General features: G+C 46.9%; 1 protein-coding gene across 2 annotated transcripts; it reads left to right on the top strand.

Moving 5' to 3' along the window:
• Nucleotides 1-1,168: 1,168 nt before the first annotated feature.
• Nucleotides 1,169-16,123, top strand: LOC115075133 (glutathione S-transferase P-like). Of its 2 annotated transcripts, none has more exons than XM_029575346.1 (8): nt 1,169-1,334; nt 2,376-2,408; nt 5,972-6,078; nt 6,423-6,510; nt 10,050-10,153; nt 11,244-11,351; nt 12,627-12,857; nt 15,347-16,123. In XM_029575346.1, coding segments are annotated over exons 1-7 (630 nt in total). In that variant the 5' UTR covers nt 1,169-1,333; the 3' UTR covers nt 12,816-12,857; nt 15,347-16,123. The 2 variants fall into 2 exon arrangements, with proteins under 2 accessions (XP_029431206.1, XP_029431207.1); XM_029575347.1 differs by having other exon boundaries at nt 12,627-12,833.
• Nucleotides 16,124-16,745: the final 622 nt, after the last annotated feature.

The following is a 16,745-nucleotide window of genomic DNA, read 5'->3' on the forward strand; positions in this document are numbered from 1 at the left end:
TGGGATCCCGCCAAGTTCTTGTGACCTGGATTGACCTCTGCTAGAGCCAGGATGCTGGGCTCGATGGACCTTTGGTTTGACCCCGGTATGGCATTTCTTATGTTTTTATGTTCTTAAAACATCTGGCCTGCTAGGAGGTGAATTTTAAGCTCCGTGTGCACGCGCACATGTGCACGCGTATGCCGGCTTGTGCACATGGACGCGGCGATTTTATAATATACACGAACATATGCACATTATGAAATCGGCTATACACACGTATGTACATTTCCACTCAGTTTTATACAGACGCGCAGAGGCTACCACGTAAGTGGGGGGAGTTTTATAAGGGGGCATCGATGCATCCCAGCTCGCCCAATGTAGGGATAGGACTTCCCAGCCCTCTAGTTTTAAAGTCCCTCTTCTCCCCTGTTAGACCCGACCCTTAAAATCCCACTGACTAGCCCTGATTTTTTTATTTGTTGACTTCACGCCAGCAATAGCAGAAGTTACGAGGCGTGGAGGAACCCCGGCGCGTGCTTCTGCACGTAAACATTTGCACGCATGTCTCTTGGTCTTCCGATGCGCCCACGCCCCGCCCCCCTTCTTAAAATCCGCGCGGCAAGCGCCAGCCCGAGACACGTGCGTATCTCCTCGCTTTGGCACGCGTAGGGTTTTTAAAATCCAGCAGATTACGCTTTTCGATGTGTGGGTTTTAACCAGGGTCTCCTTCTTGGAAACTCAATGCAGCTGCTGCACTTCCATTAGGGTTGCAATAGCCGCTCTGTGTGGGTCGCCCTAATCTACATCCTGACAGGAGCAGTCTCTCTTCTCTTCCCCCCCTCATTTAGGGGTATAAGGACATCTTTACGGCCTCAGCTGATTCCACACACAATCTGTAAACAGAAGGCAATAAAATACAGAGAAAAGAGGCATTGTGAGAGAAAGAAAAACAGAGGCAGAGGACTGGAAAACTATAATGAAAATATAAGCGAGAGAGAGAGAGGAATCAGGAAGCTTGCAGAGATAAGAAAGAAAAGAGAAATGAGAGGCTAGATGAAGAGGATTCTGCATCTCGGCATTTGTACCCACAGAGCTGTCTCTGTTTAAGTTCCCCTGAGTGCACACGAATCCCCTGACGAGAGAGCAAATGCACAGCTCAAAGATACACTCTCAGACCCTCCCGCAGCAAACCCGAGGCACTGCCTGCAGGCAGAGCACTTCACCTGCCTGCCCAGCAAAAATCACTTCAAGTCACGGTGACTCAGCAGGTACAAAGGTAGGGCAGAGGCCACGAGGAGCAGGGGCGGAGAGAGGCAAGGCCTGGAGCCAGCAAGGAGCCGCATCCACACCAAGTAAGGACCCTTCATGTGGTTTTCTCTTACAGGTCTGGGGGGGGGGGGGGAGAATGGCCATTCAGAGCTTGATAAGGGGGGCTTTCATTTAACCCAATCCCCAAGATTGCTCCCAGTTTGGGATCAAACCTTGTTCTCTGAAGAGATTCAAGAACATGAGGGTTTCCTGCATAAAAAATAGGTTTTTTCACTTCTTGTCTTTAGGGTGGGGAAGATAGATTTAACACGATAAGGAAAGATTTGCTGAAATGTTGCGAATGTTTCTGACCCTGCGCCACAGGATGGCTTTCCACACCTGTCTATATTGCCTTATCAGTGAACTTGCCACCAGCTGGCTGCTTGCCCACAGGGGCAGGTTACAGCCTTTATTAGGGCCACTAAAAGTGGGGATGGCAGGGCGGCAGCTCGGCTGCCTTCCATGCTTGCAAATATAACCAAATTAAAAAGAAAAAAAAAAAGCTTTGGGACAGTGACAGGTAAGACCTGCGGATCAGACGCAGTCAAGTTCCAAGCTGGCCACAGCCCAAGCCAATGGCCATCGCGGCAGCACAGCTGAGCCAAAGAGGAGAGCGAAAAAAATATCTTTGATCTGTTGTCGGTCATAAAAAAATGGGATGCTGCAGGCAGCTGAAAAACCAAGCAGGGCCATGATACCTTTTCTTAGTCAGGATGGCGAATTCATGGATCCATCGTTTACAAGGATGAGGTCATTGAAGTCTATGGGGCCAATCTATTTGGGAAGAGGGGGGGTGCTGGAATGTAAATCCTATTAATGCAGGGAGGGAAGCTTCTCCAGTCGCCTTTCTTCAGATTCAAATCACTTTATAGGCATGAGAATATTACATGTGTTACCAACGTAATACATAGAATGATTAAAGTAAAAAAAAGTGGAAGAAAAGAAGTTATTAAATAATAGTGGCAAACTAAAAATACAGATCTTCACTATCTGTCATGCTGTCTCTTGGTTTTCTCTCTGCTCTGAGCCTCTCTGAGGTCCTACTTCTCTAGTACCTCATGGAAGCTTGTTGTTTCTCTCTGCAGTGGCTGTCACCATCACCTACTTCCCTGTCCGAGGTAAGTTGGCAGTTAGGACCTCCATCCCTTTAATGACTGAAGAGGGCAGGGCCTGCCTGTCAGCGTGGGTCAGGAGGTACTGGGACCATGGTCACTGCATCCATCTCCATGAATGGATCGGGAATCTTGAGCCAGAAACTGTTCCGAGTCGAGATGTAGAACCTGCAAGGCCCCTCCACTTTCATGAAGGAACCAGAGCATGTTATGCATCGCAGTGTGAGGGAAGCAGAGGCGGGCAGAGAGGCCGCACTTATGGCCATCTGCTTTCTCCGCTATGATACTGTTTACTGAAAACAAAACCTAGGGTCCCACCGCTGCTTAATTAGCGAGTGCTGTGTGCTGGGACTCCTCTGACTTGTTTACTCCAGCTCTGCAGAGCCTGTGTTCACTCCATTCCTTAGCAACTGTTCAAAGCTCCGTTAGAGAAAGCAATTAGTAATTTACTAATAGGTCTCTTGTGGTTTAAGGGGGGAGGGGAGAATCCTATGAACAGAACAGAAGTGCCAAGCACACACACACACACACACACACACACACACACACATACCCCCCATCCCTCACTGCATGTTGGTCTCTTCGTAAACCAGACCCATTTCAATGCTGTAAACTGAACAAAGGCAGGACCCAGCACTGATAAAGGAGGGAATTTTTGAAAGGTTTCAGCCTGTAAATTGGAAGTTTATTTATTTATAAAATTCTAATAATCTACTTGTTTCTGGGGAAGTTCACAGCAGTTTACAGGAGTAATGAATAAAACCATATTCAAGTACAAAATTATATAGGATGAGAAATAAAACAGAAACATAATAAAAGTTTATAAAAAGTTACATGTGTAAGTGGCATGTATGCACGTACAAGCAGTCACATGTAAAAGAGAATAAGGGTGATTTAGGGGCAAGGTTTGGAAGGCTGCACATAAGTTCGTATTGTGCAAGTAGTATTCGCATGTTTTTTCACCTAATTGACTCGCGGAAATGAAATTTGCATTTGTCTTTTGTCTGCAGTTTTTGGGTGGGAGGTCTGGGTTACTTGGTGGAGGCACAGGGTGAACTGGTGGAAGTGTCAGCAAACTGGTGATTAAAAGTATGCACACAAATATTTTCAGAAGCAGAAAATGCACATATTTTATAAAATGCCTGCCTGCATAAACTGTGGTAAATACAGTGCATGTAATAAATATTTCTCATTTAAAATATGTGCAAGTACTTTTATAAAAAGGTACAGAAAGTATGTGGCTTCCTGCATTAAAAAGAAAGAGGAAAGAGATCTGCAGTATTTTTAGGGACCTTCAATTTCAATTTAAACCGATTTTTTTTTTCACCCATATATTCTTGGTTTTTTCAAAACTGAAAAATGGTTTAAACTGATTTCACCCTGAGGTCAATATTCAAAGCACATTCAGCGCTATTTAGCTGGATAAGCGGGACTTATGCAGCTAAGTAGCGGCCGTTGAATATGTGCCCATGTTCAATGGCTGCCGCTTAGCCATCTAAATCCGTTATACGGCTAAAATGTTAGCCACATACGTTTTGGCCAGATGGCAGGCAGAGCGAGTTAGCCATACAACTTATGTGGCTAATTGCCAATATTCAGACTTAGCTGCATAAGTTGATTGGCTAAGCTAGACGGGCCATAGAGCAGGTTTAACCTCAGGCGGTTAGACTTATCTGGCCCAGCGCTCAGTTATACAGGTATACACAGCAGCCTAGCCGTGCCACTGAATATACATCATAACTTAGCCGGATAAGTTCTAACCAGTAGGTTACTTAACCACCCACTCTTTGTCCAGTAGCGTCTGTCCTACTACCCATCCCTTGCCTAGCAGCTTCCCCCTCTCTCGTTCTCCCCCTCCTGCCTAGCAGCCCCTCTTCTCCTAACACCTGCTCAGCACCAGAAGCCGCCCCCTGCCCAGCATCGTCCCCCCAGTCTCCTGTACACTAGAAGTCCTTTTTTTGCTCCCCTTCAGCGAATCCAGTGGAAACGTCTCCCCGTTCCCATTTTCTCACTCTATCCCCCATCCTGTGCTCTTTGGACTGCAATCCTGTAGACCAGGGGTGTCCAAATCTGATCCTCAAGGGCTGCAGACTGGTCTAGTTTTCATGTTATCCCTAATGAATATGCATGAGATAGATTTGCAAACAGTCTTTATGTATACATATAATACAAACATGCTTCAGACGTCATGTGCGTGTCTGATGAATGTGTCATTCTGTTATTTTCAGAGATAGAATGAAATTAAAAAACCCTAAATTTATAAATTAAAAGAAATTTGTATTTCATTGGTTGAAAGTAATCTCTGAAATGGCAGGTGGTGCTGACGAGGATGTTTCCTCTTACTACTCTTCACAGAAAAAACATTAAAATTATGTTGTCAGTTCAGTAACAGTGACACAAAGTTCCTCCAGTGCAAGGCACTTTGTGAAGTAACACAAAACCCTGAAAAATAAATTGCTCAGAACCTCTCTAGTAACCCTTCCATATCTAAAGAGCCCCACCTCCCAGAACTCAAACAGCAACCAGGCCGTGTGAAAAGGCAACACTGCAAATATCCCACCAGGCCTTAAAACACCGCTTGGAAATGTTGCCAAGCAATATCGAAATGTGCTAAAGAAAGAAAGAAAACACCATTGGACCTCTCACTAGGAAAACAGAACAAGCCGGACTGCAACAGATCCCTGCACAGAATCTACATGCTACAGTCACAAACATGCAACATGGACCCTACAGGATAAAGGATCACAAATTGCAAATGGAAATATGCAAACAAAAACTGAATTCTTCAGTCCTTTTCAGTCCCCTCCCCCCTCCTTCGTGGAGGGGGGGGGGGAGAAGAGAGAGGAGGACCCTCTGCTTCTCACTGTGCTCTGTCTGACCCAGACTCCGCACTCCCCCCTCCCGTTTCTTACAGGTTGCTCGGTAGGGGAGCAGGAAGCAGAGGGCCATATTCTGCTGCCTGAGATTCTGGGCACTGGTCATTAGGGTCACCGCCTTGCCTCCCCCATGCCCACAGTCTTGGCACTGCTGGTCAGTTTGTTATTTTTATGCCCTTGGGTGCCTTGGCATTATTTTGACCAAATGCACCTAATTACTACATTTTATTTCTCTTGACTCGATGGGTACAGTGATCCTCCCTTCTCTTGTAATTACTGTGCTGTCATCACTCAGAGTGAGGAGATGCAGAGGTGGGGACGTCACAGGGTGGAGTGGAGCAAGGTGGTCCAAATGTCTTTCTGGGCATTTCTGAATAAAGCTCAGAGAGTACCACAACGTCACAGACAGCAGCGGACTATCCCTTTTTACAATAGTACATCCTCAGGAAAATCCAGGGCTTGGCCATGGTTCGCCCAGCTGCAGCCCAAACACCCAGGAGTGAATGGACCCCAAAGGTAGTAAGCGAGCTGCAGGCCCGGTCACAGGTCACTTTCTCCTTGTGGGAATTAAAGGCAATAGATTTACCTAACGCTGGTCATGGTTCAGGAAAGAAAATGTCTGTCTGATGCTGTTAGTGTTTTAGGGATGTGAGCTCAGTCACTACTCACTGTAACTGTGTTCTGCACCTGAAGGTCGCACGGAGGTCATGAGACTGCTGCTGGCCGATCAGGGCCAAGTCTGGAAGGACGAAGAAGTTTCGTTCGAGAAGTGGGCATCAGGAGACCTCAAGAAAGCAGCTGTGAGTGAGTCCGTAACTGGCCTAAATGGTGATCTGAGCCTCCAGTCATGTTGCATCGATCCATGGACTGGTCCCTAGGCTAGGGGGTACTGCCCCAGAGATTCAACCAGCTGGGGGTGAAACCCAGGCTGCCTGGTTACCGCTGCAAAGCTCCACTGGTCCTGGACAGAAAGCACTGACCAAAGCCTCTGGCTGCTGCCCCAGGGAGTGCTCCCAGTCTCTAGCAGATGACAGATAGAGCAAGGCTGCTGGTAACTGCCCTGGGGCCTCTACAAGCTGCAGTATGAATCTGGACCATCCTTTTGTGAATTTGTGATCAAGTTTCTTTCTGTCTTGTTCTTTAGGTTTTTGGTCAGCTCCCTAAATTCCAGGATAAAGAGTTTATTCTGTACCAGTCTGGCGCAATCCTGCGGTATCTGGGGCGCAAACATGGTGAGACTGAAAACTGTTTTTTTCCTATGTTGCAGATATTTGCAGATTTAGATAAATTCCTTTTATATGTTCTGCCTCAAGTACTGAAATGCACCAGGATTGCTTGGAAGGAAAGCACACACACACACAAAAAAAGGTTATAATTATTTAAAAGACTAACCAAGAAAGCAGCTGGGAAGAGATGACATGTTTATATGCTTAACAAAAGTTTCCATTTCGTCCTGCTACACCAGTCCAGTCCAAACAGGTGGGTTATGTCCTCCCTACCAGCAGATGGCGGCAGAGCACACTGATTTCTCCAGTGACATCACGCTGTATCAGAAGAATCCAGTATTCTCTGCCTCCAGCAGATGGTGAGATGAACTGGTAGTGCAGACTGTTCGGGCCAGGCTGCTGATGTGCCAGTCTGCACAAGCAGGGGTTCCCAGTCCCAGAGGGGACTTGGTTGAGCCTGGGGGGGAGCTTTGATCTTAAAAAAAAAAAATCAAGCAAGGAGAGAGAACAAACTTTTTCTTGTCCTTTGCTGACCTAGAGGAATCTTTAGTGAACACAGAATTAAAGCATTTGTTTAATATTTCCGCCATTTCTTCGTCCCTCTCCACACATTGATCCTTGTCACTTTTCAATTTTACTATACCTCTTTTTGGACTTTTTTTCCTTTCTCTGATGTATCTGAAAAATGTTTTGTCACCTCTTTGGCAAACCATTCTTCCACCTGACTTTTTGCTTTCTTGATTACTTTCTGTTCTTCAGTCATCGCAGAGAGTTTGCTTCTCAGAGCTTAGACACCTTAGCCCAGCCCTGGCCACAGGAGATGCTTCCGTACGTATTTCTTCCTTGGCATCTGGATGGCAGGATTCTGCAGCAGAGAGAGGTGGAGAGCAGTCAGGTGATTCTGGTGGCTCCGGATTGGCCTCGCAGGCCTTGGTACTCGATTCTGATGAGGCTTCAGAATGACCATTGTCTCCATGTCCCAGTGGCTAGGGGTCCTTTGGCTCAGGGCCCGATTATCATGGATGACTCTCTTCCATTCTCTCCATTCCATCTTGAAAGGGCATGTTTGCTCTTGAAGGCTCAGAAGACCTCTACTTCCTTGGCTTATATCAGAGTCTGGTGCATTTTTGTAGAGGCCTCTCCTTATCTCCCTGGCGCACTGATGCTCCTACCATATTAGCCTTCCTTCAGTAGAGGCTAGAAAGGTGCCTGGCACTAGGTTCCCTTAAGGTTCAGGTTAGGCCCTATTTCTTTTCAGCCTTTGGTTTCTCAGTGGGATCTCAATCTGGTTCTCAAGAACCTTGTTGTTCCCCCCCTTTGAGCCACTGAAGCAGATTTCTTTGTGGGATCTCAAGCTCAAGGGGAACTTCTTAGTGGCTATCTGATAAGGATAATATCTGCCACTCCATGCAGGTTACCCCATGTTTCTTTTTAAGGACAGTAACTGCCTCTCCATGCAAGTTACCCTCATGCCTTCTGTTAAGGGAAGTAACTGCCACTCAATGCAAGTTATCCCAATGCCTTATTTAGAGGTTGTATCTGCTGCTCCCTGCTAATTACCCCATGCTTTCTGTTAGTAGTAACCCCCATGCCTTCTGTTAAGGGTAGTAACAGCTGCTCAGTGCAGGTTACCCCCGTGCACCCTTTTCTTCATTTCCAACCTCTAGCAGTGTTTATCCTTGCCCTTTTGAATTCATCTACTGTTTTCGTCCTCACACCTCTTCTGGGAGGGCATTCCAGGCATCCACCACCCTCTCCGTGAAGAAATATTTCCCGATATTGGTTCTGAATTGTCCCCCCCTGGAGTTTCATATTTTGACCCCTAGTTGTACAGTTTCCTTTCCAATGGAAAAAGTTTGAAGTTCGTGCATCAATAAAGTCTTTCAGGTATCTGAAGGTCTGATTGTTCGTGCTCTTGGAGGTGAACATGTAAAGGTGAAGCGGCCTCTAAAAGCACGACTGCTTGACGGATTAGCGACATCATAGCTTCAGTTTATTTGTTTGAGGGACATAAGGCTCCTGATATAATTTGGACTCATTCAGAGGCGATAGCGTTTACGTCAAAAGATATGTGCGAGGCAGCTGCTTGGTGGTCTTTGCACTCATTTTTTCCCCAAGCCTTATCGCTTAGATATTTCTGCAAGAAAGGGATAGTGCCTTTGGGGTGGATCTCCTCAAAGCACCCTAACGTCCACCCTCCCTAAGCAGTAACATTTCGGTATTTTTCCACCTCTTTGGAACGGATTGGTGGTGAATGAAATGGAAGGAGAAATGTTTACCTGTTCATTTTCTCTCCAGGAGTCCTGTGAACACCAGTCCATGACCCTCTTGAGAAGTTGGGCCTCTTTGGGGTCGGGTGAAGAGTACGCCTCAGGTTTCTGTGTTTTGTATATATATTTTTCAGGGCACTCAGTGCAGAATCGTCAGGTTGTACAGTTCACCTGTCTTGTTCCTTCCTTCTGTTGAATGCTTGTTTTTTGGACAGGAGGGCAAAAATCACAAGGATTTCTTGTTCTCTAAATTGTGAGTTTTTTTTATGAATGCTCTCTCGTATATCTTTGTGGTTAGTTTTATCTGCTGCTTTGATACAGGCATGCTGAGTTCTTCCAGGGATGCCTCACCGGAGTGGCTTCCTGTCACTGGAGAAATCCGAGTGCTCTGCCTCCATCTGCTGGTAGAGGGACGTACTCACCTGGTTTGGATTGCACCAATGTACCAGGATTCCTAGAAAGAAAATAAACATTTCTCCGGGGCAGTTAATAACGTGAGTTCGAAATATTAGAAGAAATGTAAATTGTTTAAAATGTTCATTTAGCTTTGTGTAGCCCATCCTAAGGAACAGAGCGACACCACAGGGTCTATGAGTAGCAAGAAGTGCTGGTGGGAGGGCGACAACATTTTCTAGATGTACAGACTTCGCCTTCAAAAATGTAGGTTTCCTTTAACAGGAAGATCTCAGAGAGGACAGGGTAGAAGCCTCGCTGTTCCACTGCAGTGCCCTGGATGCAGGGAACGGAGAAGTAGAATTGGGAAAGGATTGTGTTCCTTCTGCGGAGGAAGAGGTGGAATTGGCATCTTAGAGGGCATGCACCTGCAGTCAGTGCCCTGTTTGGGCAAGCTGAAAGGTCAGGGTGAAGCCAAGGCAGGCAGGCAGTCAGTGGATCGGACATGCCTTGTTGAGAGGGGATTATGACCACAGGGGGAAATGTTTGCCCGAAAGGATTGTTCATGACAAAGTTTGAGAGAAATTGTTGATGCACGTCCTAAACCACGAAGTCGGGATGAACGTCCCACGCTCTAGTCGCACAGTTTTTGCAATATTATAGCATCCAGACTGAAGGCGACATGCTTTACGAAGGACCCCATTTGTAGTATTTGGGGTGGGCTCCCACCGCTCACAGACACGTTCGCCTGCAGATAGGTTTCCCAGCCCCCCCCTTTTTAGGTGGAGGTGGCGTGACAGGGCGCAGACCGCCACTCAGCCATTGTTTACATGTTCGGCATGATCAGAAAACACCCGTTAAGTGAGGCTTCTCTCTCCGTAGGTCTCTATGGTAAAGACGATAAGGAAGCCGCTCTGATTGACATGACCAACGACGGCGTGGAGGATCTGCGCACCAAATACCTCCGCCTCATCTACCAGGAATTCGTAAGCACCGCCGCAACTCGAGCTTCTGTGGGAGGGGGGGGTGAGGCGGAAAGGTAGACCCCCCCCTCCGAAGGCCTCCCTGGGGCACAGGAGGGAAACCGCCACGCGGGAACTGGAGGCATCAGGGGCTCAGCAGCGGCCTCAGGCTGGATGCAGAGATAAGGCCTCTGCACGTTGTACCAGTTTCTCTTTATCATAGTTTGTTTCGCTGAAATTAGTGATGTAGCTAGGGTGCCTCAAGGGATGTTGTATAACTTGGGTTGGCCTCTTCTCCATTTTGCACTAGAGGAGCTGCTCAGACCAACAGACAAGTTGCTGTTCCCTCTACTTCTTTTAATTTTCGGATGAAGAAAATAATTTTGAAACTACGGAGTCTGTGGTCCAACCGAAAAAAAACCCCCCAAGGGAACCAACAGACTTCAAGAGGAAGGTTGAGTTGCAAGAACCTTAGGGGCAGATTTTAAAAGGGTTACACGCGTAACCCTTTTAAACTCACTCCTGCGCACGCCAGGCCTATTTTGCATAGGCCCGGCGACGTGCGGAAGCCCCGGAACACGCGTATGTCCCGGGGCTTGAAAAAGGGGGCGGGGAATGGGCGGAGCCGGAGCCTCCAGGCACAGCGGCCGTTTGCTGCTATGCCCAGGATTGCAGGCCGGCCATCGGCCGACGCGCGCAACCTACGCCTGCCCAGAGGCAGGCGCAACTTCTAAGTTAAAGGTAAGGGGGGATTTTAGGTAGGGCTGGGGGGCGGGGGCGGAAGGAAAGTTCCCTCCGAGGCCGCTCTGATTTCGGTTGCGCGCGCATGTTATAAAATCGGGCGTACATTTGTGCGCGCCAAGTTGCGCGCACAAATGTTCGCCCGCGCGTATCTCTTAAAATCCAGCTCACAGTGTGGGCTGCAGGGATGTTTCCTTTCAGGGAAAACACAGCAAAGTGAAACCAACTCCACTAGGACTGACCTTCCTCACCTCTCCCCCACTTAATACAGAGCCTTCGCGAGGGGGCTGGGCAAAGGGGACTTTTTTTTTTTTTCTGAAAAGGAACTTTCCGGGTCTAAAATACATTTTTTTTTAACTTTGTTTTTGCACAGGACAGTGAGAAAGAGAAGTACATTGATGATCTGCCCAATCACCTGAGCCCATTTGAGAGGCTCCTCGCTCAGAATCCCAGTGGCAGCAGATTCGTCGTGGGAGACAAGGTAACGCGCACTCTCGCCTCCTGCAGCGTCCACGCAACGTTCCCCACCAGGGCAGGACGGGGAAGAGGGCATGGTAGTGTGACAGAAATATTTCACATGCTGTCAGCAAACAGTTTTTTGTATTTTTTTTTTTTAATATTTCTCTCCAGACTGTAGGGTTTTGCCCCTGAAAAAAAAAAAAAGCCACATACAACATTTTGAATTATATCTTCCAAAATGTGTTTCTAAAATTCAAAAGGAACAGAATAATGGTTCCCAGACCCATCCTACAGCCAGTCGGGTTTCAGGATATCTTCAATGAATATGCATGACATCAATTTGAATGTATTGGGTCTCCAATGTATGTAAATACCGTGAGGCCGATATTCAAAATGGCATTTAGCTGCTTAAGTAGTACTCGTCTGGCTATGTGGCGCCACTGACTATCCCGTTATGGTCAGCGGATACCATTTAACCCTATAATTGACTCATGGGAAAGGGTGGATTGGGAGGAATCCAGATACATTTACTCGGCTAACTAGCACAGCCACGCAGCAACTGAACTGAATATGGACCACCTTATGCATATTCAGCATTCCATGCTACGTTTCTTCATCTCAGAGCGTGCAGCCGCGTGTTCCAGGTGCAGTTCAGAATTCAGCGCATCACATCACTCACCTCTCCTAGGCTAGGAAAGGAACCCCTCACCCAGATTCAGGGCTGGTGCTGCTCTGCACACATGTATTGAGTCTGGTACCGGCAGGGCTGTTCTCACAAGTGCATCGCGCTTCAGTCCGCCAAACGTCGTTGCAATGTTCTTTCCACCATCGTGTGAAGGAGAGGACATGTAGCCCGGTGTTAGCCATCGCAGGCATCCTGTGGCTCACTGGTGGTCTACAGATGGGGCACTGCGAAAAGTGTTTGGATCATTTGTAGCTCCAGAAAATCCTTTATGCCTTGATCCATTTTCACATTAGCCAAGGACTGAAGAGGATCAGCAGTCGAAACTTAATACACAGGAGAAGACAAAAGTCTCAGTGAAGCACAGGGACATGTTCCAGAACGCATCGCTACAAATAGAAGGGAATTTATTAACAAAATTAGACTGATATTTTGTTTTTATATAAACAGATCAGGAATTCAGTTCTCAGAATGCATTCAATCAAGTTTTGGGTCTCCACATTGATTTTATGAGATCATAATTGTTGTCCAATTGAAGTTGTACCGTTACTGTTCAGGTTTGCAGACATCAATTTGGTTTTTTTGTGGGGTTTTTTTCTTTTTGTCCTGGCCCAGATCTCATTTGCAGACTACAACCTTCTGGATAACCTGCAGAACCACCTGATTCTGGCTCCCGACTGCCTGAATGCCTTCCCTCTCCTGTCGACATACGTAGAGAGGCTGAGCTCCCGACCCAAGCTCAAGGTGTACCTGGAGAGTGAGAAGCGCAAGAATCGGCCCCTTAATGCCAACGGCAAGCAGTGACTGGCGTGGCCGCCTTGGGTGAGATCCCGGCAGGGCCTCAGGGTATGAAAGCACAGGAAACTCTTGCATGCAAACCTGGTTACTGTCTTGTGAAAGAGAGCCCTGCAAAAATAGGCTTAGCCAAAGACAGCACGGCTTCTAGGACAGGCCCATTCACTGCTGGTTTTCAACCCTTGCATGAAAATGTATTGATTGCTTGCTGAGATTTAACTCGCACCTTTTTATTCCTAGAGGGCTTACAATCTAAGGAGGTCAGTTATTATGCCATAATGTTTTTCGCGGGAGGGACAAAATATTGTGGGGAGTACTCCTGCGATGTTTCAGTCTCCCCGACATAATATTGCGGTGATTTCATGGCAATATTTATTTTTAACATTGAAAATATCCACGATAAAAAAAATATTACTATGGGGCCACCATTGTCTTAAAGAGCTAGGCAGCCCAAAAATGACCCCCCCCCCCCCCCAGAAGTTCCTAACTCTCTCCCCCCATGGGTCTAGTGAGACCCCCACCACATCTTTCCAGGCAGTGAGAGCCCAAAAAGTAAAAAAAAAAAGAATAAAAGCCTGCACGCCAATGCTTCATACCCCCTACCCTAACCCCTCCCATTAGATGCAAAATTACCCCTACCTCCCCCAAACCCCTCATACCAACAACGCCCCCCTCTGGTAGTAGGCTCCCATCCCCCCCCAACAAAAGCTCTAATACCAGGGTATAGTGGAGCACCCTCCCTCCCTCCTACTCACTACCCCTCCCCCCTTCCCAAGACAAATTGCCCTGGTGGTCTAGGGGGGCCCCCCAGTCCCTCCCTGCCTCAAAGCAAACTAGTGATGGGCAAACGCTGGGTGCCATCATTTTGGAAAATGGCATCAGCTGGGCCTGGAGCCCATCAACGAACTTTCTGTGAGATGGGAGCGCTCCAGACGCCCTTATAAAACCACCAGGTTTTATTTTTATGTGAAAGGGATGGTTAGTCCCCAGGGATTATAGCTTTTTTTTTTTTTGGGGGGGGGGGCCTGAAACTGGAGGGCGCAGTTTTTGGTAGAAGGGAGTCTGAGGGAAGATGGGGTAATTTTGGCATCTAATAGGAAGCGTTAGTGTAAGAGGGTGAAGGGTCACTGTGTGAGCTTTTATTCTATTTTTTTTAACTTTTTGGGCCCTTGCTATCTCAATAGGTGACTGGAGTCTCATTAGACCCCACAGGTGGATTTCTTCATGGAGGGGCAGTTATTTTGGGGCCGATGGGCCCTTTAAGAGGCATCCCAGGGACCTTGGTGTGCATGTTAGTCACAAGGTCCCCAGGAAAAAATAACTACACCTCCACCAAATACAACGGAATAATGCAGCTGCTTTTCTTTTATGCCAGCCGTGTTATTTATTTGCATTAGACTGACTAGTAATTAACTGATTTGCATGCATTAGTTACTTTTATGCATGTAAATCAGCTAATATACATAGGGGAAGGAAATCTTTTTAAATTGCGTGTGATATTGCATGCTCTTGCCATATTGTGGCTTAGTAAATATTACCCCTACCTGAGGTAACAGAGGGTGAAGTGACATGCCCAAGGTCACAAGGGCCATCAGTGAGGCTGGAGTCCTGGTTCTTAACCTACTCTCTAACCACTAGATTGCTATTCCACTCATTGAGATATGCTGCATGGCCATGGAAGCCTCTGCGCATGCCTAGGATTCTCCAAATCAGCACCATCTGACATTAGCCATGCACCCAACTAGAGTGATCTGCCTGTCTTCAGGGAAACTGAAGCTCTGATTTCCCAAGAAAAGAAGCCCCAATCTCCAAACTTGCTGTGAGGGCAGCCAGGACTGGATTAGTGTGACCTAGAATTCTGCTAACCCTAAAGCTTCATTTCCAAGGGGATTCTTACCGAATCTGCTTCTATGGGGCTGAGGCCTGCTGCCATGTGACTCTGTCTTGATCGGCCACCTGCTGGGCTCCGAGGAACACACTCACAAAGCCCACAGGTTGTCACCGTTAAATGATCTGGGGTGTGCGGGATTAGGGGACAAGGCAGAAAGCAGCATTCAGAACAGAACTATAGCATCTAACTGCAGAAATGGAGAGGCTTTTAGCAGGGAAACGAGAGATAACCGAATGACTTATGCAATTAAAGGAATCAATTACGATGTCAAAGCATATTCTGCACGTAACAGTTCAGGGGGTCAGTTCCTGGTGCTCTAATGCAGTGCTAGTCACATCCAATCCTCGAGGGCCACAAAAGGGTCAGATTTTCAGGATACCTCTAATGAGATAAACTTGCTTAGTTGAAGCAGTGTCATGCAAATGCATGTCATGAATATTTATTAGGGATATCAGGAAACCCTGACCTGCTAGTGGTCCTCAAGAACTAGAAGAGAATACCCATTGGTGTAAGGGTTCTTTACAAAATGTCAGTCAGATGGTGACCAGGTCCTCTCTTGGGCATCTGATTTCAATCTCGTCACAACTCTGAAATAACTGCAGACGTTCCAAAAATGTGATTGCAACTGGTTTGATTTTTATTTACACAGAGCCAAGATTGACGAGATGCTCCACAGGAACAATTGAGCGGGCACAGTTAAGAAGAAGTGGTACCGAGCTTTTAGATTCAGATTCATAGTTTCAACATGCAAAGCTCAGATTTTAGTTTAAGTCCCAATTCCAAATCCTATTCTCCTGAGAAAGCTTAAGGATTTGGTAGCGTTTTGCTTCTGAACTTTACAGATCGGAGAGATCTCTCTCTCCCTTTTCAGGGCTTAACCTCACTGGAGCTTGGGTTTCCCTCGATTTCACTAATGGAAGGGTTTCCATTTGTACTCACAGTTCCGGTCTGGGACGCTGTCTTTCTCGAGTCCTAGTCCTTCTGAGTGCTGCAGGTTCTCCCTCGCCAGGCTTGCTCACCTCCTCCGGCACGTTGCTTCTCAGCATGCTCACGCTCTATGACTCCACTCCCTGGGACCGAACGCACGCTCCCTAGCCTGTGGGACATTACATAGAGGCTCTGCTGCTCGGGAAACAAAGGCTGCAAGAATACCAGCTCGACATTCAAGAATCCAAAACTAATATAAATGTGAGGGAGTGGATGGTCATAACCTCTGTAGGCAGTTATTCACAGATTACATTTTAGTGGTATTGACAATATGTTGTTCAACACGCGTACTGTTTTCTGCATTGGACTGAGGCATTCCTGAGGGTGGAGTCTGGGCAGAAACTGTCTGTAATTTTGTATAATCAAACCTACATAAGTTGTCTCCCATGAAAAAATTAGCCACAGAGAATAAAGGGAGAAATCTCTCCAGGAACAATAAGCACAGCCAAGCTATCCATGTCGTTATTGTTTGATTATTGATACCAACCCCTGTGGTTTAAAACGGCCAGCGCAGTTTGCAACAATGAGGGCAAGTTGATTATTTACCCCTTTGTGACTAACAGGTGCTTTCTGCATTGCAGCACCCAACACTTTAATCACGCACCTGCCTTATAAAGGAGGTCATTGTGCTTTAAAAACAAAAGTCCAGACATAAAACCTAAAAGCCAACCCCAGTGCTGCAGTATTTCGGCACCACCGTACCTGTGGCGAGGAACTGAAAAGCAGAGTCAAAGCAGCTGTGCAGCCTCACAACTATGCACTTAAGTTTGATTGATTATTCAAAAATATGCATGTAGTATGAGGTTTTCCGGCACAAATTACGTGCAGAGAAAGCAGACACAATCTCTACAGCTAAGAACGTACCAAGTGCCATGCTGGGTCCATCAAACCCTGCAATCTGTCTCCGGCAGTGGCCAGTCCGGGTCTCAAGGAGCCAGCAGATCCCCAAAAGTTGATCTGTTTCTTGTATTTCACTCCCAGGGATTTCCATTGTCTACCTGGCTAATCACCATTTATGGACTTTTTTCTTTGCCAGTTGTACAACCCTCTTTTGAACCCCA

The sequence above is a fragment of the Rhinatrema bivittatum genome, chromosome 13 (assembly GCF_901001135.1).
Source record: "Rhinatrema bivittatum chromosome 13, aRhiBiv1.1, whole genome shotgun sequence".
NCBI lineage: Eukaryota > Metazoa > Chordata > Amphibia > Gymnophiona > Rhinatrematidae > Rhinatrema > Rhinatrema bivittatum.

Bases quoted from the DNA above. Each gene is read 5' to 3' on its own strand.
- LOC115075133 (XM_029575346.1), top strand. The intron at 2,409-5,971 runs GTAAGTTGGCAG...CTGCACCTGAAG, and splicing joins CACCTACTTCCCTGTCCGAG to GTCGCACGGAGGTCATGAGA. The intron at 6,079-6,422 runs GTGAGTGAGTCC...CTTGTTCTTTAG, and splicing joins GAGACCTCAAGAAAGCAGCT to GTTTTTGGTCAGCTCCCTAA.